Here is a 26,164-nt window from a genome sequence, read left to right as displayed (position 1 = left end):
GTTAATTTAATAAATTTGGGGCCACAAAGAAAGTGGAACTGACATTTATACACACACACAGTAATTACTGCAGAGCTGAGCACATCACAGTGTGAGTTTCCTAGAGCAGTGCATGTTGCTGGGTACTTTGCTTTAGGAGCTGCTGTTAAAGCCTAAAGAGTTTCAGGAAATTAAGGAAAAGAAAAATCATACTTAGAGTAGTGATCTTGTAAACAGTCAGTCTGCAAAACTGCAAAGTGTAAAACAGATTAAAGTCCTTCAAGGAACAGATATCCTGGGGGCAAAGCTGAGCTTTGTTTCTTTTCTGTTAAAAGAGGAACCACAGCTGAAGCAAAAATACCCCTTCAGTTTTCAGTCTTAGGCATGAGATGTGCAGGCAGGAGCCATCTCCCCTTGGGACAGTGAGCAAAGCAGAACTCAGTTCTAGTCATAAGAAGGTGTTCCTAGAACCCCTGAAGCTGCTGCTGGAGGGGCAGGGCATGGAAAAGAGCCTCAAACTTCTGCTGCCAGCTGGACAGATGTGCTTACAGCACACAGCTCCTGGCTCTCCCTAAATGCAGGATGCTTCCTCCAAATTCCTCTTGGTGCCTCTCACAACAAAACCCCAAGGATCTTGGTTCAACATCCACTCTTTGGAGCTTCCTAAAGCAAGCTCACCATTACTGGTCCTCCTGCAGGGCAGGAGAACCAACTGAGGACATTAGAAGAGAGGTACAGAAGAATGAGTCAGAAGGAAATGCCCCAGCAGCAACCTCCCCTCCCTGTCACCAGGGCACAGCAGCTCTGCCACCTGCTGAGAGCAGAGCAGGTGCCTGGGAACAGGAGCCACAGGAGGTGGGGGCTCAGGGAAATGAGCTCTGGGTGATTGAGTGGTACCACCATGCAGCTTGCTGGGGTGCATGCAGCTGCACCAGAAGACTGCCACCATCCCAGCTGGCAGCCATCAGAGTCATAGAGTGGTTTCAGTTAGCAAAGACACATCTGATCATCAACAGGCTTTGATTCCTTTCCTCACTTCATTTAGCAGGATCCACAGCCTCAGTTTGCTGCCAGCATGTTGTGACCTTGATGCACATTTTGAGTTTGGGACAATAGAAGCCCTCATTTTTTAAAGCTGTGACACCTGCTCCAACACAAACAGGTGGGTGTCCCCTCTGGCCATGAGCAGCTGCTGCCCTAATGGCAGCCTCCCCTCCTGGAGCAGCATCCACATCCCTCCTGCTCCAGCTTTGGTTTCTCATATCCTCAGCAATGCAAGGAAAAGGGGGAAAGGTGGCATCCACACCCCCCAAGCTTTGCGCAGTTTCAAGCACCAGAGGAGAACAGCACAGCCAGCCCTGGGCATGGCCAGCACTTCGCACCTGGTCTTGCTTTGGGGAGGTGAAAGAACAGTTCTGGGATGTGGGCAGAGCTGTTCCTTCCCATAAGGCTCTGCCTTCAGCATCTGTGCCCTGAAGCACCACTCTGCACAAGCAGAGCAGCTGGGCTGAGTGGAGCAATCTTGTTAGACTGAATTTATCAGCTTTCAACTTTTTGATGACTTTCCACTCTCCCCATTACTGACTGAGTACCAATGCTGTGGGTTACGTGACAGGAGCTGGCAGTGTGCATTAAAGCAGCTGTAAGCAGTGTCGTTTCAACTTGAGATGATGGCAAGATTTAAGTATTTTTAATAACACCCCGTGATTTATTTTTTTTTCCCCTTTCAGATAGAAATGACAAAGGAGGGGAAAATAATGATGAAATACATAATGAGAATTGCGTGCTTTGTTCTTACATCTCAGCCAAAAGCTGGGAAGTCTTTGATGCCCTATGAAATACTGAAACTTTCTTGTTCTGAAGTAACAAAGGAGCCCAACAGGTGAAGGGTGAGATCCGATCCCAAGCTGCAAACGCAGAGCAGCTGTGCTGCCAGTGCTGCTGTGCACTGCACTGCTCCTCTCTGCCTGTCAGTGCAGCATCACACTGAGACAGACAAAACGCTTGTGGGAGGAGAAGGAAGGGCAGATATCATAGAACAGCAGCATTCAGCACTTCAAACGCTCCCAGAACTTTTGCAAACATGAGGCAGTTGCTGTCAGTATTGAGGGTTTGTAGGTGTTAGTGAGGTGTGGGTGTGATTTCTGCAGTGCTCCTTCAGAGGAGTTTTACCACAGCATTAATTCAAAAGAGACTAAGTTTATATCTTCAGCTGTCAGCTGCTAAAACAGTGGAAAAGGGGGCTTTGATGGATGCGGTAAGGGAAGCAGGGTAAGGGTTTGTGCTCTTCTTTCTGCTCCTCCTGAGGCAGCTCAGCCTGCAACCTGCAGCATCACCCACCCCCTCCTCTGACGAGAGTCATTGCTCTACTTGTCATTCCTCCCCAGAAGTCTCTTCAGTTACCTCCTTTTTTTCCCAGTGGTTCCCAGCAGACAGAGATCGTATCTCTGTTCTCATCCTTTCCTCTGACAGTGAACTGAGAGAAGCAAGCCTTGCATACATCGGGCTTTCCATATGAAAAATATGGAGTCTTACGATGCTAAGCCTAATGTGGAGGTTGTAGAAGGAGAGTGGACAAAAGTCCATTCATGAGAAGGAATGGAGGAAAAAAAAAAACAAAAATGGCACAAAGCAGCCTTCAGAGCAGCAATTGGACCTTGGCAGACACTGAAAGAGGAAAAATACATGTGGGATTTCTGTTTGTTTTAACATCCCCGGGGCGACTGTTTTGCAATCTCTGGCTTTTGTGTATATTTAGTTACAATATTCTTACTAGCTAATAGTCATAATCTGGAAAGGAGAGGCGTTGTCAGAGGACAAAGGCTGACGTTGTCAACGTTTGGATCAACTTCACTGGAACTTCTGTCACCTTACCTTGTGGTTTTCTGGAAGAGCCCAAAGGTTTGGATTCAATGAATCAGTGTTCTTTGGCTCTGAGCTTTGGCTGAGCACTGCGGTTGAGACGTCAGCTCTATTTTTAGCTGTATGAATAACGAAGAACCCTTTTGGAGCGGGTCCTAAAATGCCCTGAGACTCAACAAGAATGCGACAGTGGCACTCAGCGGAGCTTGCTTGCAAGTGGTTTGTTTGTTCATTTGCACAGTACCTTTTTATCCCAGTGTTTGCACTGAGTCACATTTCCTCTGTCCACTGTTTCCTTGTAAAAAAGTAGTATAATAATGAGGTACTCTTCTGCTAACTTAGCATTCAGCGCAGGTCCAGGAAGTTAAGCTTTTCTATTGATTGTTTTCTATGGTCGGGAGCACAAAAGGCTCTGCCGTAGTCTGCCTACCAACCCAGCTCGCTGAGATCCATCGGCAAAGTGTGTTTGGAACGTAATTGCTTCGCTTCCTTTGCTGACCTGCGCTATCACTGCTGAGAACTCGGGTCCCATTGTAGTTATCTGGCTGGGCTGCATTAGGAGCACGCAGCCAGGATACCTTATCTCATTTATTTTAATGCGTCCTTTTAACTTCGATACAGAACTCCTCACACACTCAGTACGTCCGAGGCCCCGCAGATCAGTGCCAGGGCAGCGGGCAGCGCTGCAGAGCCTCAGTTCCGGCGTTAAGGAGCGATGGGAGCCGATCACAGGCACGGACACGGACACGGACACGGACACGGACACGGACACGGACACGGACACGGACACGGACACAGCTGCCGCTGCCCGGGGTTCCAAAACGGCGTTCGAGCTCATAGCGTATTTCTGAAGTCTAAACACATCCTGACGTGATTGAAAAATATTCTCAGAGAAGTCTTTCACTCATCCTATCACAGAGCTACAGAAAAAGCAACACTTTAAAGAGATGCCCGAGCTGACCACAGCCTCTGCCCTTCCCGTTCACAGCAGCGGCGCCGGGCGGGCCAAGCCGAGACCGCGGTGTCACAGCGTCCTCTAGCGGCCTCGCTTGGCAGTGCGGTGGGGTGGCGCCCCCTGGCGGCCACGCACGGCGCCGTCCCGCCGTTCCCCGCTGAGTCTGACGGGCGTGGATTTCCACGGTGTATTTTCTTTGCTCTTCTCCTTCCCTTTTCCTCCCGTGAAAAACAAGAGGTTTGACAACCGATACCTCTTCCTGATAAGAGAAAATACGTTGATTTTGTGTACAACTCTTTCAACAACGTTGCTCACAAAGCAGAGCACTGGGATGAGTTTGAATTTAAGCAGCAGCGCTCACAGCAGAGCAATACTGAGCTCTGCCAGTTCCAAGGCAGCTCAGCCTTCCCATGCTGGCTGAGAAAGGGCAGAAGAGCCATGGAATCACAGAAACATCAAGGTTGGAAAAGCCAGGCCCAAGCAGCAATCCCCACTGTGCCCACTAACCACGTCCCCAATTGCCACATCTTCATGATTCTGGATCACCTCCAGGGACGGTGACTCCACCACTCCCGGGGCAGTCTGTTCCTGCACCTCACCACTCTTTCAGAGAAGAAATGTTTCCTAATATCCAACCGTGCATAACCTGAGCCATTGTCTCACATCAAAGAGCAAGAAAGCAGGTGCTGACGGGGAGCCCACTTTGCTATCTGTACTGGCTAAGGCAGGAAACGACATAGCCTAGACCAACACCTTCTTTTAGAGATGTAAAATGAGATAAGCTGCATTACTTCCACCTGCTGCCAGGCACCCTGCTTTCTAGTCTATGTGGCTTTTGACAATCTGCTGGACAGACCACAGGCCAGTGTGGGTGCTTGGGCTGCTCAGAACCCATCAGGAGGTAGCAACCACCTGTCCTCATCACCTGAAAGGATAATGCAGGGTAAAGCCCCAGCAGCTGCCTAAGCCACAGTTTCTGCACTCATTAGGAGGTATTTGAAATGCTGATGGCGGAAATTGGTCCTTACAGGAGGCACTGACCTGAACGAAAGGCTTCGGTCACTGCCAGGCCTGGGAGTGCTGCAGAGCACCTGCAGAAGTGCTTTCTGGTCTGCGAGGGTTGCAGCTATTGCTATGCTAACAGCATCCAGTGGTAGCTGCAAACAGCATTTAGGTCACGATCACAGTGCTGCATGAAGGGTTTGACTGTCCGTTTGCTCTCTAATTGGGTTTTGGTTCTCAGGACCACACATATTTTTGGATTTTGCATTACAGGATAATAGTGGAGGAAGCAGTTCCAACATGCACTGAGGTGAGTTCAGCAGGACAAGTTACAGAGAGCTGAGCCCAGCTCATCCTTCCTGGGTACCTCATTCAGGAGACAGAGAAGAGCCTTCCTGACCCCACCCAGGTTATTTCCTATCAGCCCATCAAAGCAGGAGGGAAGCAGGTGTAAATCAAAAGCACTGTAAAAAGGAGGAGAGCTCCATTCTCACTCTACTTTCAAAGAAAGGGTGAGAAAATTGCTTCTTGAGATGCTTTTAGAATGGGAGTCAAAAGTCCTTCCTATCACTGCAGACCTGTTTAAACACTTACAAAGATGTTGACCTGATATTAGGTGATTTCCTTTGTGCCAAGGCTCTTCCAGTAAATGCACATGAGTGTCTCTGGGAACACTCTGAATCTTGTGCTGCTTAATGATACTGGCTGTTGTGTTTCTCAGTGGCTGATTCAGAACCACTCGTTAATTCTTAGCATCTCAGCTCTGGGTTTTATGGAAACTTTTGTGTGGATGAGACCTTCATCCTTATTTAATGTAGTACTTCCCTTGGGGAATAAGGTGCAAAGTGAAATTTGAATTAGCAAAACATACAGATGTTCCTTGCAGCCACAGACCGTTCTGTGAAGTTTGAATTGGCAGCTACCCACGCTGGGCAAACAGTTTTTCCTCACTTGAAACGTCTGCTCCTCATCAAAATATGCTGGGATAAATCAAAGGAAACCACAGAGGTTTCAGCATTTTAGCAAATGGAAGGGGGGTGTGAGCTGAACGAGCAGAGTGAAAGGTGAAATAAGTGAGCATTGCTGGCAGTGCTGATCTTACAAATAATTTCGTGATGCCGAGACATCAGTGTGAAACATTCCAACTGAAAAATAGGCTCCTGTCTTGCAAACCTTTCAGAGTGGGTGTGAGATGAGATGCCATAGCACACACTGGGTGCCACCCGCCAGGCCTGCAGAGTTTCCCAGCAGATTGGTCCCCCAATTCCACCCCTGCTCCTTTGGTCTCTATCTCTGAGGAGACCCTTTTCCATCCCCATTTGTGGTGGCACGCCAGGCTTTCAGTACAGAACCTGGGGGATTTTATGCCATCCACGGGGCAGCTTTACACCAGATTTCTGTGACATGGATGTCCATAGAAAACCCTTTGACCACTGGACCACTTTTTCAACAAGAGAATATTAAAAATGAACGAGAAAAAAGCAAAGTTTAAGAGTCAGCAAAGATGCTGCGGAGGGTGATTTTCCATCCCATAAAGCCAAATAATCTTTTTCTCAGGAAAAAAACATAATGGCTTCTCATTTTGTCACATAAAGCATTGGGTTCACTCTCACCAGACACTGACATCTGTGCAAATAATGGCTTTGTGACAGATTGGCTTTCCTTGTATAGAAAACAGGATAAGATCAGGGAGCAATTCTTAGTTCTGAGTCAGTGACCAAAAATTCAAAAAATGAACAAAATCTACAGTGAAAGAAGGTCACACCATTAGTTTTATCAGCTACCAGGTCAGCTAATCATTATTCAACTTGCAAACTCTTCTCCTGCACAATTAGCATTGGATCACTTAACAATTGCAGCCATCCAAAGCCAAGTCTGCCTTCAGGTTACCAGCCCAACAGCTTCACAGAAGCATGCAGAAGAAGCTGACAGCCTCTGAGGTGAACCTACAGATCTCTTTTTGTCACAGTTAAAGTGACAACCACCCTGCAGGGGTGAACAGCTCTCCCCACCCCTCATGCTTACGTACACCTCTCTGTGCATCCCTCTGTTCCTTACAATAAAGGCCTGGGGTCCATGTTGGGATGCAGGCTCTGTGTCGGTGCTGTAAATGAACCAAATTAGCAGTCCAGGTCTGGCAGCTCCCGATGGGATAACACTGCTGTGTGTGGCTCAGCCAGCACCTGGAGGTGAGGGCACCTCTGCTCCCAGGGCCAGGCACGGAGCCACACAGTCCTGCCTGAGGTTGGTGAGGCTCCTGTTTGTGAGGGGTTACTGGGGGTTACTGTTCTGCCACAATTGGCTGAACACTGGATATGTCTGTCTTGGTAGAATTCCTTTGGGATGGTGCTGTTTTCTGGCAGGTGCTGCCTCTCTTGTAACGGCAACTCTCGAACCAGGCAGGTCTGAATGGAGGGGAGATGGACTGCAGGGCATGGCTCTGGGCTGCATTTCTCCGCCGACACACACACAGCAGGGACTTCAGCTCAGACCTGAAGTTCTCATTCAGCCAACAGTAAATGAAGGGGTTGTAGCAAGTGCTGCTCATGGCAAACCAGTGGAAAGCAAAGTACAGAGCATTGCTGCTGTGGATGGCCCTGCAGGAGATCAGCACCACGTAGCAGTTCAGAGGGAACCAGCACACTGCAAACACAATCACCACCACCATCAGCATCTTCAGTGTCATCTTCTTCTTCCTCTGATGGGCATAGTACTGCTCCATGGTGACGTCCCCAATGGCATTTCTCAGCCAGAGCTTCTTTGCCACCATGGTGTAGGTAATGGAGATGACAAGCAAGGGTAAAACATACAAGAGAACAAACGTAGTCAGGTCCAAATACTTCCAGAAAAGATCAGCAGGAGGAGGGAAGCTGGGGAGGCATACTGTTCGTATTGTTCTGTTCCTGGGATCAAAGAAAGAGAGCTGTCAGTTCCACCACACAACACACAACACATGGAGGACACACTTAGACATCTCAGTAAAGGTGCAGGCAGTGAACTCATTCAGTAATGGGGGTGAGGGCTTCTTTCGATGGAGAATTCTACATTAAGCCTGAGCTTTGGCCTCAGTACAGATATTTTAAACATATCCTCAGAAAAAAAAAAATAAATGAAATATTTATCCATATTGGCAATCGTGCCCTCTAATGCTGAAGAGTATCTCCTGTCTGTGCCTGACTCAGATGACTGTGATGTATCCATGAGCCAAAATTAATCAACAACCCTGAAAGCAACTTCACTGATATTCATTACATGATATCCATCCTAGAGAAAGTCACCGCCCACTCAAAGCTGAGGGAGACCTCTCTGCTTCCCCATACCTCCTATTTCACTAACTCAGACAGGGAAACGTGCATTAGAATCTGCATGACCTTGACTAAACTGGGTGTCATAGAAAAAAGCACTATGTAAATGTCTTACCCGATATAAAACCTTGTCAAAGTCTGATAGATGGCATGAGGAAGTGAGAAGCAGCTGGCCATAACCCAGATGATAATGATGCAAATCCCTCCTTTTACCATAGACATACGTGGCTTGAGGGGATGCATGATAACCTGCAGAGAACAACCAGTCCAGTGGATTTAAATTGTCCTCAACTGATAAAAATGAGCTTCAGATTTTAGAAAAGAGAATTAACCTTTATTTTATCTGCATCCAACCAAGAGCATTTGATATTGGACAGCATGCATGCTTTCCACGACAGGAAGGCGCACTCAGCATGGACATTAAGCATGGTAGAAGTTGCAAGCCAAGAGTCTGTTCTAGTTTGTACCATGGGGAGTACAAAATGTCTCTCATTTACTACAGATCTCAAATACAGATGGCAGCTGTGGTATTCACATTTGGCATTTGGTGGACTTGCGCAACCATATGATGTGGTGCTTGAGAACTTTACAGCTCAATGTAGTCTTGGGCTAACACAGCAGTAATAAGCTTGAAAGCTGGTCTCCATGTTCAGCTTGTCCCCGCAGTGTTGGGTACGGAGTGGTAGAGTGCAGTGTTTGCTGCTGAGGAGGGGCGTTTTCCAACGTTTTGGTCACTCTAAGCAGCCCCACACTGCAGTTTGAAATGCTGTGCCAGCTCTGCCCCCTCAGAGTTACAAGGTGGACAGAAGGATCTGGATTTATTGAACTCCTGAGAGGATAAAGGCCAGAATATACAAACAGTAATGCAAGCGTGACCTGCTGCTGTCATTCCAGGGCTCTGAGCAGAGAAACACACTCAGCACCACCAGCAGTATGACCTGAGAAGTCATACAAGCCAAATGAGCACTGAGCTCTGGTGGACTACAAATGATTATATTATGCAATTAAATAGCAATTGAGAACAGATCTATCGTGTCATCCCTGTAATGTCTTGGCTGATAAAGTCCTTGGTATTTTTTGCATGCTTTTTCTAATCTTGTTATAAATACATGCTTAACCAAGCCTCTGTAATTCCCCTGGAGCACGTCTGCTCTACCACCTCTCAGGACTAGCAGTAACTGTAGAGGCAACTGCTGCTTACTTCTGTTTATATCTCCTTGGCTCCTGCTGGCTAACTCCAGTTCTGAGGAACTTACTGCTCTGGATTTAACAGCACTCTTTGTGTTTGCTTGTAGCTAAACAAACACATCTCAATGTATAGCCATGCTTGGCCGTCAACAAAGAATCTACTAATTCAAATGTATCATTACCAGAATTTTCTTTCAGGAGCTGCAGTGTCTGTAGGATGAGCAGACTGCCTGACATTTTGGGATGGGAATGGATGATCTATGCTCCAACACCAGACGGAGCACAACCCAGGCAATTGGAGAGGAACCAGTTACTGTTTTAAACGTAATTTCTCTGTGCCATTTGTTGGGCTTATTAGTAACAGCCATTACTGCAGGCTCCAGCACTGCAAGAAAGCATAACTTGCAAGCTGCCCTGGGCTGCCTCCTGTTGGGTTTGGGATAGTTTGGGTTTATCCCCAAAAAATGTTGGGGTTTATCCCCAAACTCCTGTTTGGGTTTGTCCCCAAGGAAAGGAACTCCACAACCTCTCTAGTTTGACCACCATCACCATGAAGAAGCACGTTTCTGTCCAGCAACATGAAATCCAGAATCCCTAAGCCCAATTCCTTTATTCCTAAGACAACTTAGGTTTTCAGGAACTGGAACTGGAAACCTACACATGTAGCTCCCTACCTTCTAGCAAACACAGCTGTTAGGTGTACCATGTACCTGGTGACGATCCAGAGCGATGGCAGCAAGGGTCAGTACAGACACGTGGACGGAACAGTACTGCACAAACCGGCTGACATGACACATCAGCTTTCCAAAGATCCAAGTACTGCTTACAAACCGCACCTGAAGAACAGGCAACAAGGGATTAGAACTGTGCATTGTCTGAAGCGTTGCAAATAAGCTTCCCGGGAGCACTGTAAGGAAGAAATGCCACAACGAAGTCCCCACAGGTTCAAAACTCAGAGATAAATTTGTGGAAGAAGAACTTGTGGATGGGTTGGGATGAAGCTGGTACTCTGCATTGGGAGCCTCCCCAGCAGCTCACAGCTGCTCAGGAGTGTGGGGATGGCAGTGTTACACTCCACACTGATCTCTGAGGCTGGCTCCCTCTTATCACATTGTTTGAGATACATCAACAGCAATTTCAAAGGTGACAGCTAGCTTAGACAAACGGGGGAAAAATAAGCCCTCCAGTTGAGAAAGCAACTAACGCTTTACTAGGAAATGAGCCCTCCTCATCCATCTGACCTCTGGTGCCCACATTATCTCTACCAGGCATGAAATCCCACTGCTGCTGGGGAGGGCGTGAGGAGTCTGAAGCCTGAGAGTGCAGCAAAAAGGCTCAGTGCCATTCCTTATGGATTCCTGGAAGGCACTGATCATTGTGATTTTCCTACAGAAGCAGTTATTCCAAGTACCTGCTGTTGTTTTGCTCCCTGGGCACACCTGGCTGTTCCTTACTGCACAGTGTTTAAAATAACTCATTCTGGAGGCAGATTATGCTAGTTTGAAATAAGGCACATTTACTGCAGCATGTACATCACACAGAAAATTAGTGAAGACTAGATAATACCTTCTAATATACCGTTTTAATACTAGTTATATTCCCATAGAGACAATTCAGTAACAGTGACTCTGACAATGAAACTGTAGCAATTTTCTCTTTCTCTAAAGTTGATGAAATGCTCTTTTCTAAGAAGGATTACACTTCCCTAATTATCTATGCCTAATATGTAACCACTGTGCCAACACTCCCACTGTCCTCTCCCTGAATAATCCCAACAGAGCAAAGCAGAGAAACCCCACCAAAGAAATAGGATTGGTTTAAGAAAAGGGGAATTCAAGTGAGCAACGCAGGGAGTGCTTCTGGAAGGTGGAAGAGAGCTGTAGGCAGGTATGGCCAGGGAGCACAGTAGGAGCACTTGGGATGCTTCAGAACCAGAGGACTTTGCTAACTCAGCTACACACACAGTCCTGTGCTGCATCGCTTGTAGGACATGCAGCAGCCTATTCTTCCCACCTCACTCTGTTTTTCTCTATATAGCAACCATTATTTAGTGTCTGGGAGCAAACAAAGGACTCCCAGCTCTGGTCAGAGGCGCACCAAGCTGCACAGCGCAGCACAGACCTCACAGCTCCCCTGCAGTGCTCTTCACAAGCAGTGTCTCTGTTTGCATCGTTTCCACAGCAAATTGACAGCTAATTGTGCCTTCAAGCGCTAAACATATCCCGGCTCCCTTCCCCACTAAAGCACAAGCAGGACACCCAAGTATCGTCCCTGTCCTGAAGAGGGGACAGTAGCAGGAGGGAGGCTCTCCCGGCAGGCTCTCAGACACGGAGGCACCCAGCCCCAGCTCTGCAGCAAGCCCATATCTGCACGTGGGGAGCTGGGGAAAGCAACGCACAGTACACAGCTTGACCAAGTGATAAGAGCAGGGGGAAAGAGCTGATACGAAGTTCTGTGTATGAGCAGGGTGCTGATGTATGTATGCATGCACACACCTCTGCTCCCCACCCCACTAAGTCCTGCCCAGATCTTACCAGTGTGAAGGGGGTGTTGAGGATGGTGATCATCACATCTGCCACAGCCAGGTTGACGATGAAGAGACTGGTAGCAGAGTGCATCCTTTTGTTCTTGATCACCACATGGCACACCAGGGTGTTTCCAAAGAGAGAGATGCAGATGATCACTGAATAAGCTACTATCAGCAGCGCCTGCACCGTCCTGCTCTGGGATTCGCCCTCATATTTGGTCCCACTGTCAAAGTCTCCCAAGTCCTCCAGGTCCAAATCACTGTGGAAGAAGGACTGATTTGGGAAGCTGTACCGTGTAAAGAGGAAGCTGGTGCTGGTGTGATTCTCTGCTCTCCAGAAGGGCTTGGAAATGTACTGCAGAGGGAACCACGTGTGCCTGCTCATGGCTCAGGAAGCACTGATCCAGGGCCAGCAGCACTTTTCCCTGCCCTCCTCCTTTCTGGGAGCTCAGGTGCTGCATTCAGTGGTTGCAGGGAGAAATATGCATGTTTGCATTATAAAAATATGCCCTGCAGTTACAAACCAGACAAAGGAGTTGATAAACAGATCCTTCTTCCTGTGCTGATCATGCATTGGCTGCGCTCCAGGACTCTCCAGGTGCTGCTCTTCTTTTTCAGTCTCATACGTCCTGTACACAGGAGCTGATTCAGATCCTGAAATATACCCAAAATCTTCCTCTCTGTATGTAGGAAGAAATCCTAGAAAATATTTCCTTTCAGGTACTGTTCTTTTCTCCCGCAATTTCTCCTTGGAAAAGTGCTTTATTGCTATTCCACCAATCAGCACTGCATTTCCCAACAGTTTTCAGAGCTTATCAGAATCAAAAAAAGCAGAGGAAGCCTTTCCTGTTTCTTTCCATCCTCAGAGTATCTCAGAGATATTCACTGGAAGCAGCTTTGCTCAGAGTCTGAATGGTCCCTGCTTTCCTTACTATATATACAGCCTGCCAGATGACACACTGCATATGAAATAGCCAATAGTGTATCTCCTCTTGGCTCACCCTGAGATGGATTGCAGCCCCACAGACAAGTGATTGGAGTATCTGGCATCCACGGATTCTAGCAGAGCAGCAAAATACACAGAGATGGATGTGCCCTTATCTTCCCTCTTTCCCATCTTCTTCCCCTCCTTTCTGTGTACCCAGCTCAAAAGCTTGATGGGGTGCAGCCGCTTTACTAAATGTCAGCATCTTTCTTCTGCTGCCTTCTAGAGTTTCTGCAGACAGACTACAACTGTCTGCAGACAAGACATAACTTCTGAAGAGTTCTGCCTCCAGTGAGCTCCCCATTTTGTGCCTGGCACTGTCCCATTTGCAATCCCCCTGTGATGCAGAGCACATCATAAAAAGTGAAATGCTATGTGGAAATGAGAAGTTCCAGGATGCTGCTGGGTGTCCACAGTGACTCTATCACAGGTTGGCCAGCTGGACACTGAGGCAGGGTGGGAGAGCAGGAGCAGAAAGGAAGAAACAGCAAGGGCAGGAATCCCTTATCTTCTTCCCTTCCTCTCCAGACAAAGCCACTTGCAGTGCAGCCCCAACCCAAGTTCAGAGCCCTATGCCAGCAGGTGGGCAGCTGCAGCACCAGCAGTCAGGTTCGTGATGTGTTGGAGATGAAGGCAGCTTCACCTTTCTGTCAGACTCAGCATCCCAGCACTGGCCTGGCAATTCATAACACCTTTGGCCATTCAGAATGTCTTTTGCCATAAGTCCCATCACTGGGACTGAGCCTAGCACACAACTAGTTCAAGGCATAAGCACACAGAGTGCTGCTGCAGCTTTTTCCTCTTTGCTTCTGCTCTGTAAGGGCATGAATCCACCCAGCCAGGATGGGGTCAAGTGTCACCGCCTGCCTTAGCCCCAGGATACCTTCCATGTGCCTGTTGGCACTTTTTCCCATCTCACAAACATAAGCCATATAATTCAGCAATCATCTTCACTGTACGTTCTGTAGAAGTATCCAAGGTCAAGAACACTCACTGCTGCACCTTCATTTAAGTTAATTTTAAAGAAAGGGTTTCAAAAGACGTGATTCATCTTCATTACATGCCAAAACCTGATAGCTATGAAGCCTTTCTCCCCAGGTCCTGTTATCACAGCCTTAGCAGTGTGCATTTTTAAGTGCTTGTTCCTGTCTGCTCTTGTGAAGATTTTAAGGGAAAAAAACATTAAGATGCCTTCATTTCCCTAACTCTTTTTCAGTAGAAGGATGTAGATACTTGAATTCAGAAAGGAGTAAAATAGGTGTAATTCTGGTGTAAACAGAGGTGTAAAAGAGATCTCTTCTTTACCCCATTGTGCTTTGGTGTGAAATTAAAGTGATCGCAAATAACTGCCTGGGAGAGGAGAGGCCATTCACTTTGTGCACCCACAAACCAGCACCATCCATCACCAAGGACAGCCCTGCGTGCTGGACATCAATAGTTTCATTATCGATGGATTTCATTAACAACGATCCATCTTCTAGTAGATAATTCTGGGCTTCATCTTGTGATTAGCCCTGCTTGTTTAAAAAAGAGGAGTAGACAGTTCAAGAGACAACTTATAAAGCTATTTTTGAGACTTGTCCAAAGAAAGCCCAAACGTGGCCAGGACATCATCTGGCAGATCCATCACATTGCCCTTCCTTAACAGTACTGCAGGTACATTCCATTGGCAGAGCACTACCAGGACCACAGCCAAGGATGTCAGCAGTTCTGGGGGCCCAAAGTGAAATGAATTGATCGTAATATCTTTTGCTTCAGCTAGGAGGATTCTTTTATGCTTGGATGATGCCAGTGGGAGTAGTCACATCGTTTACACAGATGTGGGGTCTGCAGCTGAATTGTTCAGATCAACCAAAGTCCCGGATAGCGATATCTCCATTCCTCAGTGTCATGAAAAATACTTTAATATACATAATCCATTTATGATTTTTGCATCAGCTGTCTGGATCGCGCTTGGCTGATGAAGTCAGAATTCAGTGACAAAAGCTCCATTATGTAACAAGCTTAGCAGAGGGAAAATGCTTTCATTACCTGCATAATGAGCTAGAAAAGCTGAATAAGATTGTCCCTACAGGTTCCTACAAGTTACTTTATTCCATATTTATGAGGTATGTAAATATTTTATAAGACAATATGTGAGTGATACTAAATATACAAGGCCACTGCATTAGACAGTTTTCTAGTTCCAAAGTACCTACCATGCTTAGGAGGTACATTTCTCTGCTTTCTGACAGTGCGCCCATATGTTTCTCTACAAGCACAGTTGTATGTGCTGGGTATAGGCCTCCTGCAGCCCATGAGAGGTCATGAGAGCTGCTCACACATCCACAGTCTGAACCATTTCCCCCTGCGTCAGGATGAATGATGGAGAGCAGCAGAGAACCACAGGGAGTGGGCAGCATCCTAAGGGCACAGCAGAGCTGAGTGTGAGCCCACGTGGCTGCAAAAGTCAGTCGAGGACTTCTGGTTTGAAAGGGAAAATGTCTGAGCTCTGCAGTTTGGAGCTGAAACAGCTGGGGAAGATGCAATGTTTCATTGCTTCAGTGTGGACAAGAGGGAGAAAATTCAACCGTTACATTTCTTAAGTCTAAATGACTAAAATTCCCATCAATGTGCCAATTGCATCAGACAGCACCTTGGAAGACTGCAGTTCTCCAGAGAAGCCAGCAGTTTGTACTTTCTTTTTAAATACACAGTTTGGTGAAGGAGCAGAAGCAACCCGATCTGTACACCAATCCCCCATTTCTTTTTTCCCTTTACACAGCAGGTGTGATATGAATAAAAGTTTGAACAGTCTTTGAAAGCTCTGATCTGGGATTCTTACCTTGTATATTTGCTTTAATGCCCTGAGGATGCTGTATTCCTCTTAATTTGCAGTGAGCAGTACTGCTCTTGTGAGTGAGAAATGCAAGAATAGCAGGCACAGATATTGTGCAGGACACTACACAGACGTGATAAAGGATTTCATAGCCCCCCCAGGACTGGTGATAATGGAGTGACTGTGAATTAAAGAATGCAGCCCTGAATTTCAGACATGCTGACGATTCAAAACGTCCACTATTTTTATGTAGAGGTACAGAACAGCTTCACACAAAGCCTGCAGTGCCATAAGCCACACGGTTCACAGCCAAGCAATGCACAGCCATTCCATGTGAGGTGCTCAGCACCCAAAGCTCTGTGTGCTGCAGGAGGCACCCGGGGCTCAGTCTGCAGCATTTGGAAACATAAGTTCTGGTCTGCATATCCCTTCACCCCCACTGACATCAGGCAGTCTTCTGCTTGTGTTCCTCTCCTGATAACTACTGAGATCCATTGCAGACACAGCCTGGCTGTTACATAATTATTTCTAATTTACTGAGAGCAGACTTCAAAATTCAAAATCACAAAATTTGCCTCACTGAAATAATAACAGCTGCTAACATTTAAATTGGAAACACTCCCTGACAACTAATTCCTTCTATTTCTGCTGATGGCAATAACATTGATGTGTTCGGTGTGGACAGGGCTTATTTAGGAAGCAATAATTCTGCAGTCTGATCTCAGCTCTGTGAACTCTGCCATGACTCAGTGCAGCACCCAAACGTGTGCCCCTTCCATGTGCAGCACTCTGTACCCTTGTCAAAGTGATTCATCTCTGACCCAGACAGGACCCCACTGCTGAGACCACAAATGATTCTTTCCCCAATGCCTGCTGACTCAGCTCAGCATCCAGTTAATGCCACCTTCAATGATGCAGACACAAAACTGAAGCTCTTCAGCCATTCAGCATCAGCTGAGGAAGCTGATGGTGATGCCTTTGGTTTTCAGGACTGAGATCAGTCTGGAGCTGAGCTCCCTCTCTCAGAAGGGAGAGGTGGGGGACAGTCATAGAGCTTGGCAGAGGGGGGCTTTGCAGAAAGGAAAGAAATCAGACACAGAGGCCATGAAGAGCATTCAGCTCCTGTGGCTGCTGTTGCCTGTGGTAACATAGTGTCATACCCAATGCTATCACTGACCTGCCAGGATTCAGCTGTCACAGTATGAATGGCTTTGAGCACAGACCTGAAATCTGCTGTAAAGGAGAGCAGTTTTCTATGCACTTCACAGACAATTGATTGCATTATTTCTGCTTTGTTTCAGCTTCTGTCAGCTCCAAATTTCAATGAAATCAAGTGCAGTTCTGTTCTCTCTCTTTTCTTTTCATGCTCCCACACTCAGGCTGACTGCTGGGTTTGGTGAGATCCCAGCACAGCCCAAGCAGTTGACATAAGGGGACAGTCTGTGAATGTTGGCTCACTACACCAAGTCTGGATGCCTGCAAAACCAAGGAAAATTATTTAAAACAACTGTATTTTGGGCTGTCACTTCTGAGGGAGATGGTAGGAAACAAAGCCCCTCTCCCCCAGTAGCCTATTCTTCCCATGGCAGGGTTCCAGTCCAGGGAATACAAATTCCAGCTCAGCCTGCTGGTGCTCTGAGCACCTTTCTGAAGCCCTCACACACACTTTTTCTCCCTCTGGGGCACCCAGCAGAGTGCTCAGAAAAATGACCCTCCACAATGGGGATTCTTCAGAGCATCTCTGCCCCAGCTCTCACACAGTCACCACACGTCTGCTTCTATCTTTGCTTACCGGGCTGAGGAGATGGAGGCATTTCTTTGTGCTGCTTTTAAATGTATGTGGAATTGCTAGTTCCCCTTATTGCCAGGTTTGTCTATGATTTTAGTGGGGAAAGGTATATTATTAGGGAAAACAACTGTAAGAACCAATCTCCAAAGGACAAGCACAACTGTATTCCAGAAAATTACTTTGAATTGGAGCAGAGTTCTGCATCTGACAGCAACAAACAAAGCTGAGCCAGACACAGGTCCCCTCATGCCCAGCTGCTCAGCGTGACCAATCAGAACAGGTTAAATGTCTTTTGCATCTGTTTTCCCACCAGCTTTTACCTCACACTGTTGAAAATTACAATGCTTGATGCCTCCAGAGCTGATAACTGTGCCTCAGGGCCAAATTCAGAAGGAATAAAAAAAAAAAAAAAAAAAGAAAGCCCTGCTACTGAGATCATCATTCTCTTCTGATCCAAAGCTGAGACTTGATGTTGGCTGCTCAGCCTTGCTGGGAGCACAGAATGCAGCTTACTCTGCATTTGGGGTGGACTGGCGCTGCCCTTGCCCCAGGTGATGCTGCACCAGGGTCCAGAAGGCAGGGCTGTGGACAGAGGTGCCTACAAGCTCATACACACATAGAGAATGTAGCAATTTCTATCTGCTTACTTCTCTGAAGAAATGGCATCAGCAAACAAAGGGAGAAGTGAATTGTATAATTGGAAGGTGCTGGTCTGCAAATGGAGTGGGAGGTGTACAGCTTGTTCAAGCAGTTGCTCCAAAGAGAACATCACTAACCAGTTTCAGGCCCTCTTCCTCAAGCTCTACTTTCCTTACAGAGGAACAACTTACCTGGAGGTGAACGGGTGCTGCACAGTTTTGATGCATTTGTTCAAAGTGAAAATAAAATCCTCTCTGTGAGGAGCAACGGGAAAGGAAGATGCTAAGACTGCCTATCTCCTCAAAGTAAGGTTTGAGCTTCTGTTCTCACCGCTATCCCACAAAGGAGTGAGTTTGTGGAGGGGGCAGAAGAGATGACTGGATGGATGCCATTATCTTGCATGCACACATAAGGTGACAAGTACAACTTCTTTTGCTGTGTTGAAGCAGCCCTCCCCTGGTGAAGGCACACAGACAGGTGAGAATCCAGAGCAGGGCCACAAAGGTGGTCAGAGGGCTGGAGCACCTCCCCTATGGGGACAGGCTGAGAAATCTGGGACTTTTCATCCACTCTAATTACTCTCCTGTTCACAAGGCTGTCGACACACTGGATGTGCCAGCACTGATTCCAGAAAAATAAAACTCCAGAAATATCTAATATGTTAAATATTGCAACCCACCACTGTATCAAATTATCATAACTTAAGCTTTTTTCCACTGCTTGTACAAAGTATTTTGATATTCCTCAGGTCTTTTGGTGGTACTGCTGTGGATGAGCAGGAGTAAAATCACATGATTGCCAATGTTACTGCTAACATCTCACTGTTCAGCTGGCTGTCACCTCCCTGGCACTGGGCTGTGATCACCAAATACATCTCATAGGTCCCAGCTCAGTGAATAGTTGGTAAGCCCCAGGATGGACAGACGCACTTCTCAGGACAGTCTGACACACTGCAGAGCTCTGGCACAGTGAGGGCATCCCTCCCTTGTGAGGCTGCTGCAGAAGATACCACCGTGGGCTGCCTCTCACAGGAGGCATCTTTTCCAAACAGCCAGGATTACAAAAGGAGTTATAGCTCTGAAGGATGAAGCATCAGATACACATCCCAAAATAGTCTGTAGGAAAAGAAATCACAAGGGACTTGAGAAAGAGGATAAGGGACACTCAGTACCACACCTGAGCTAAGCAATAAGTAAAAGTGAAAGAGAAGTTTGCTTTTCCTTCTTCCCCAACACTGTGGACTCATAGAGGAATGATCAGAATTCTCATTCACATTTATTTTTGTGCTACTACTGCACATTTTTCTTGTTCATCTCTGGGGTCATACCCTGTTAGGACGTGCAGAGAAATGTGGTCACTGGCCCTGAGGACCAGGGACGTGACAGGGACTCCTCATCCATACTGCAAGTCCACATGCACCAGTTTGCTGCCCCACTGTAGATCTGAAGCTGCACTAGATTAAAACTGCTTTGAAGTTTCTGAAATGACAGAAATCCTGCTTGATTTTACTAACAGCTATAAATATGCAAAAGGGAAAATAAAACACCTCCAAATTCCTTTACTAAGTGATGCACAAGGAAGAAATTGAAAGGAAGTGTGAAGTGAGAAGCTCTGAAACACTTCAGAGGGCTCCTGGGAGGCAGCTCAGCCTCATCCAGGTAGGGTTCATCTATTTTACAGATCATCCTACATCTCTTCTAGCCCAAACATCTCCCACTGGCATCCTTTAGTCCTTCTAATATTCCCAGCCTCTTTCAATGGCTTTTACTCTGAGATTTTTTCTTTCTTTCTTGAAATATTTGTGTTTCTGGGGTTAGTTTGAAACATTAATGACTGTTCCCACTGATATTCATTTATAATACAGAAAAAAAAAAGCCTTGCCTTCAAAGTCTTCTCATTTTCATCTGCATTCCATTCATTTCTCCTACAATAATCACAACAAATCCAGAATTTTCCAGTGCATTGTTTTCTCTCCTTAACTTCATTGTCACATCCATTGTAATCAGTAACATTCCAAGCTTTCAAGAACAAAACCCACACTACCGCTTCCTTGCAGTTTCAGATGCTCAAATCATGTTCCTGAATGATCTGTAAGTCCCTTATCTCCAAAAGCAGGGATAGAGACACTACATGCTCCATAATGGAAAAGTATAAAATGTTGATAATGGCAACATTAGCAGGCTGAGTCCTACCCCAAAATAGCTGTCTGTGCTCCAAATGACTCAACTGGCAAGCAGCATTGTTCATTTTGGTGCTCTGAAACCAGGCACCAGTAAGGGTCTGTTGGCTGGAAGCAGCCCAGCAGCATGCCTGCACCTCACACCTCTCCCTGCAGAAGTGTGTGCAGACCTGGCTGCTGGTAATTGGAGGTGGCTGCAGGAGGCTATTGACCTCTCAGCCTGGACCTATATGTCTCCATATGGAGGGGTCCGGGTGAATGCCACTGCTGTGCCTGTTTAAGGATTTTTTAACGACCCCCCACCTCCTGCTGATCCATTTCAGCGTGCAGCCAAATTATAGCTGCAGCGGCACAAAAAGATGTGCTACTATACAAGAATGAGCAAAAACCTCCTAAAATTGCTTTGTTATGCATAATTACACAGCTGCTGCCTCCTCTGTCCAACATCCAAACTTCCTGTTGCTTTCATGGATCCTGCTGCTTCTTTCTCCTTTGCTTTCTGGGGAGAAGTAAGCCGGACAGCTTAAATTAGATCCAGCTGTGCCAGCTGTATATCCATGAAAGCTTTCTCTTGGCTTCACACCTTTCTCCAAGCCCTCCTGGGAAACAGCCCTTTTTCTAAGGAGTTGCACGGATGGATTTTCTCCTCACTGTTCAGCTGGTGCATTGCCAGTAGCTTTATACTACCCAAAACCTTCACAAAAACAAGTTACACCTCTTATACTTGCCTTGGGACCAACAGGGAACAATCCTCCAAGTCCAGGGTCATTGGGTTGAGCAGCAAGGACCCATCAACCACCACATCTAGTTTGTGCTTGTTGTCCTCCGCCTCCCTGAAGTTCAAGCCTTCCCCAGGAAGTCACTTTGCTCCCTAAAACCTCTCTGGAAGTTCTCTGTAAACTCCTCGTAACATTTATTTGGACATTTTTAACAGTACTGTCAATTACTGGTGATCAGCAGAGCAGAAACATTTTAGCTTTGTTTTTCTGCCCAGCACACCAGTATCTGAGATCAGTGGCTTGTGAGTGAGTGAAGGAATAGCAGGTAGGCATCTGTGCTTCCCTACATCCCCCCAGCATGACTTACAAGTGGGAGTGCAAAGCGTCCCATACGTCCTCCAATCAAAGTAACTTGAAGAACTTCTTAATGTAAAATCTGCAGTGAATCAGTAGGGAGACTGCTCAGCAAGAGCTATTCTGAGCTCTGAACTGCACATTGCTCTGGAAGTACCTAACATGATAAAGACAAAAATGCAAAAATGTTCCTAAAAAATAGTTGAAAACTTTTTTTTTTTTTTTTTTTCCTCTCCTTCTTCTTCTTCTTCTTCCTTTGGCTGTTTGAAAAACCAAGGCTTGAATCCCAGACAACAGGGCCCATTGGTGCAGTGAGGAACGTATTAAGGAAAGAAATTACTGAGTCAAACTGTCCGGAAGGTTTGGCTTTACAATGCAGCTTGTCAAGAACTCGTGTGCCTTTAGAAAAAGAATGAAGTTATTATAGTGTAATTCATTTCTTTAAAATTGGTGAATTTCAAATGGGAATGATGCTGCTGGGGAGGCAATCATCATGATAAGTAATTTCCTATAAGAGCTACAATTGTGTCTAGAAATTTAGAATGCTCTCAGCTTGGAAGAGAAGCTTGAAAGCAAGGAACTGCAGGATAGGATAAAGAAATTAAGCCTGATATTGCATTACACCTTCCCCAGCTCTCAGAATTTGTAGAGATAAAAGATCCTTGTGAAAGCTCCAGGATAGAAGGTTTCCAACACAGATGACAGTTTCCTACATTTTCTCTCTTCTGCTCTGTATTGCCATGGGTTATTTGGACTACAGAACTTCTCTTCAGACTGGGAGGACTCAATTAAACAAACGCAAGGCTCTCTTCTGATACCCTGCAGTTTCTTTGACCTTCAACAGATCACACAGCCCTGGCAAGAGTCCTGAAACCCACAATGAAAAAAAAGAGCTTCCAGGAACCAAAGATAACCTAAAAGTTTGAGAATCTTCTCCCCAGAGAAAGAGGAGAAAACCCAAAACGAGAAGCAGAGCAGAACCAGCAGCAGCCACTCACCTCCGAGAAAGCAGAACTGACTGCACAAAGCACCCCTCCCACCTTGCACCACCGCCAGAGCTCCTCAGGCTGCTGAAATAAAGGAGTCTGCTTTCAAAGAGCAACCCTGTGACTTACTGTGACAGCCTCCACTGCAACCCAAATGCATGAGGAGCTGATCATCTTAAAGTAAGATTTCTTTCACAAAACATTACCTTAATTATCATCTCCATATAACAAGCACCTGGGACTTTGTTAAATGTTTCAGAACGAGAACAGCTGTGATTATATTGACAACAACACAAGAGGCAGCCCTAGGAAAATAAATAAATAACAAAATTAGAATAAAATACAGGCTGTGCTGCTTTACTACTTCTCTATGCTGGCGCCAAGGAGATGGTGAATGGAAGAGGAACAATCTGCTGGAGAAACGTGGTTGATGTACGTGCTGTTCTATGTCACTTTCCTTCAGCTCAGCTGAGATGAAGGCTTTGTTGGAAGCACAGGCGTGGCTTATGTGGCTTCTCAGGAGCATAAAAAAAGATGCTGTTAAGAGACTAAGCTGAAATTTAGGAAAACACGCCTAATTTCTCAAAAGAAACTTGAGCTGAAAGGTTATTCCTGTCTTTAGTCCTACTTCTGATCTCTTTGAAGTGAATGGCAGTCTTCCTGTCTGTGTACTCCCAGAGTTTCCCAGAGTTTAGCAATATGAAAGATCAACAATAAAAATCTTGTTGGGAACAGGATGTCTCATTTTGTACGTTCAAAACAACAGCAGTCCTAACGCTGCCAAATAAGGTATTATGTAGCTCGCTACCAGTGCAGCTCTGTTGCACATAAATCTTGCCTGCAGGAGGTATTAGGAATTTTTAATCTGAAGCAAAGTAGCCCTGAATCACATCCAAACGTCTCCCAAGTTGGGCAGAGGTTTCTGCTTGTGATACTTTTTCTGATGCCCCTTCAGAAAACAGAGTAATGCTGAAACTACCCTGAGATTCTTGAATGAGAGTGGCTACAGATGCAGTTGTTATCAGCAGCACCATCTTAAACTGCTGAACCTCAGATGCTTGCACAGAATGTTTCTGTAATTAAATATTGGCTCTTTCTGAGTCACTTCAGAACATTTGCTGTGAGTCAACCTGAAAGAAAACAACAAGGCTCAGGAGCCTGCAAACAAAGGATGTCTTTTTCATCCCAATACCTTTGGTTGTGCCTTGATATATGTTGGAGGTTGCACCTCTAAAGCAAATGCTGACCACTGGAGCTGCTGGGAGGTAAAGCAGCAATAATGGTACCCTGATCAGCTGGCCGTGGTTTCAAGAAGATTGGAAGTTTCCTGAGTACATGGAAAAAAATAATGAAGGACAGTAATTCTGCACAAACATTTGGCTAAGGAAAATTATTTGGTTTTTGTGCCATTTCTGTTATAGTGAGTAAGCAGGCCAAGTGGCTTCAAAACCAGCCCTGAATTTCCAGGCTTCAGCTTGGCTAGTCTGTTACTAATTAGCAGCTTAGGGAATAGTGATTTTTCTTCCCTCTGTTTTTTACAGAACCAACTTCTCAGAGTTGAAACATACGACATGGAATGCTGGTGTCTGTTCTGAACACTTTGACACTAAAGAAACACATGTGTTGGAGTGTTTGTGAGGAGTGCTGGTGCAAAGCCAGATGTTTTGATAGTGTTTTGGGAAGGGCTGGATGGAGGTCATCCAGGGTTATTGCAGTGCTTGGATCTGAAGCACCAGGCTGAGGTAGTCTGCCACAAACTTCTACAGCAGGAGACGAGGTTGACACTTCCAGGGCAGCAGACATTGGCTTGGAGGCTGGGTGCAGATGTGACTGAAGGGATTTTGTGGATGACAAGTGGACAGAAAAGAGGTGGCTCCTCCTGCTCAGGATGGATTCTGCTTGGCAGTCATAGCATGGACCAGAATCATCTGTGACAGATGCCATTGGATGAGTTTCCCCAATTGTTATTTGGAGGGTCAATAACTACTTGTGAATGTTATGCAATCTGGTTGAGCATGTGGGGTGAACTGCAATTTGCTTTTGCATGTGTGTGTGTGCAGGCTGCTTAAGAAAAATAATGTATTTAATATTTATTTACTTATGAAACAAAAGTTATACTGAAAGAACATACCTGATCAGCGATTTTAGTTGATGATGCTCAGATGATAAATCAGATGATTTCCTCTGTACTACCCCAGCTCTGACATTATCAGCCTTGTAGGCTTTCCTTTGTCACCACATACACACCTCAGTGTCCAACATGTCAGCCTGTAGCTGTAAACATGAGGCACTCAGAACAGCACCTCACCAGAGACATGGTGAGAGGGCCACACTGGTGGAGAGGGAGAATATGAGACCTCTTTTCTCTGCCAGACTTGATTTTCTTTTAAATATTAAATAAGACAGAAAATACATGAAGGAAGGGGATAAAACAGCCATCTGTGGGATCATAGAATACATAAGGTTTGCAGCTTATCAGACTTCTTGCTTCTTTTTATCAAGATGCTTCCACTCAATGTGATGTGGGGGATCAGTGCTTGAGTTTCACTTGATTCCACAGGAAGAGCAAGTCAGGGAATACAGCAGACTCCATTATCTCTGTTCTGACATGTTTGCCTGGAGCTCAGAAATAGGATAAAGCAGTTTTTCTCTAGCGTACAATCCTCAATATTCCAGTTAATACAATGCTAAGTGTTATCTTTTTCCTTGATAACTGGGAACTATACACATAATGGCATGTTTTGACTAGCTGCAGGAATCTGTAACATCATCTTCCCCAAAGCACAATCTCACTTAAGTAGAAATAGTTTACACTTAAGAAGCGTAATGAATGCTCCCCACTCGCCTGTACTCGTCTGTAGGACTCCTCAGGTTGAATGGTAGGTGAGGAATTTGACTTTCCCAATCCATTCACCGCTGTCTGGCCACTTTCAAGGAGCCTTATAGTAGTTTTGATGGGGGAATCCTTGACTCTGTGCATGCATGGTTTGTCTTGGGTGAGAAAAATTAAAATCACTGCCTAAGAGATACCTAATCATTAACTCAGATGAACTGCAATTCAGGTCTGTGACTGTGGATCCTCCCTGCCTGTCAGGGCCCTTTCGGCTTTCATTCAGGAAATTCTCTGCTGCCTTTCTAAACTCTGCTCTGCAAACATAGCTAACCACGTTTAGTGGTGACTAACTGAGCAGTACTGTAATGCTTCAGTAGAGAACGAACAGGGAGGATCCTCATCACTGCTGATATGATGAAATCCCTCCCATCCCCATCCAGTTTAATAATTTATCTTTAGCCTGCAGAAAACCAGGTAATTACCTTCATCTTGTGGTCTAAGGAAAGACCTCAGGGAGGTGCCAACAAACATATGCAAACCCTTGGGCTTTCATCAGACTTTAAAATGCCTTATTTCCCTCACCCTTGAATGGTATTTTAAAGCATAATCTCCTGAGCGCTGTTTCAATTAGCTTATTTTGAGTAGAGCACTTATATCCACAGCTGGTCTCACAGGGGGTCCATAGAGCCTGTTTTGTGCAAGTTAGATGTGTCCAGATACAGTTTAGTATTATGATCATTCTTAATGCAATGGAATAGAAAATTCCAACTCCACAGTTAGCTTTTTATGGCAAGTATTTTGTATATTTCTGGTTTTACAGACAAGCAGTGTGAAATCTCAGCAGCTATCAGACTGTTCGGTGCTTGTCAGAGCATGTGCCTTGCAATCACAGCCCAATTACGCAGCCACAGCACCTGGAGATGCCATGGGCTGAGCAGGCAACACAAGCCATTGCTTTCTGAACTTCTAAAATACTTCTTAACAGTGAAGAAAGCTCATCTCTTGTTGCATAGCTCTTAGCAATAGGATTTATTTTTGACGTGC

At 45.9% G+C, this 26,164-nt stretch overlaps 1 protein-coding gene across 2 annotated transcripts; it reads right to left on the bottom strand.

The window, feature by feature from the left end:
• LOC107312608 (probable G-protein coupled receptor 83) lies at positions 1 to 22,270 on the bottom strand. Of its 2 annotated transcripts, XR_004307036.1 has the most exons (5): positions 11,826 to 22,270; positions 10,002 to 10,127; positions 8,219 to 8,352; positions 6,828 to 7,701; positions 1 to 4,055 (listed from the first exon to the last, which is right to left on the bottom strand). XR_004307036.1 is itself a non-coding variant. In XM_015860204.2 (4 exons), exons 1-4 carry the CDS (start codon positions 12,201 to 12,203, stop codon positions 7,080 to 7,082), a joined length of 1,260 nt encoding a protein of 419 aa, XP_015715690.1. In that variant the 5' UTR covers positions 12,204 to 22,270; the 3' UTR covers positions 6,268 to 7,079. The 2 variants fall into 2 exon arrangements, 1 of the variants encoding a protein (XP_015715690.1); XM_015860204.2 differs by lacking the exon at positions 1 to 4,055 and having other exon boundaries at positions 6,268 to 7,701.
• Positions 22,271 to 26,164: the final 3,894 nt, after the last annotated feature.

The sequence above is a fragment of the Coturnix japonica genome, chromosome 4, assembly GCF_001577835.2.
Source record: "Coturnix japonica isolate 7356 chromosome 4, Coturnix japonica 2.1, whole genome shotgun sequence".
NCBI classification, from domain to species: domain Eukaryota; kingdom Metazoa; phylum Chordata; class Aves; order Galliformes; family Phasianidae; genus Coturnix; species Coturnix japonica.
The sequence above is the reverse complement of the archived record's forward strand: the minus strand, read 5'-3'. Positions and strand labels throughout refer to the sequence as shown.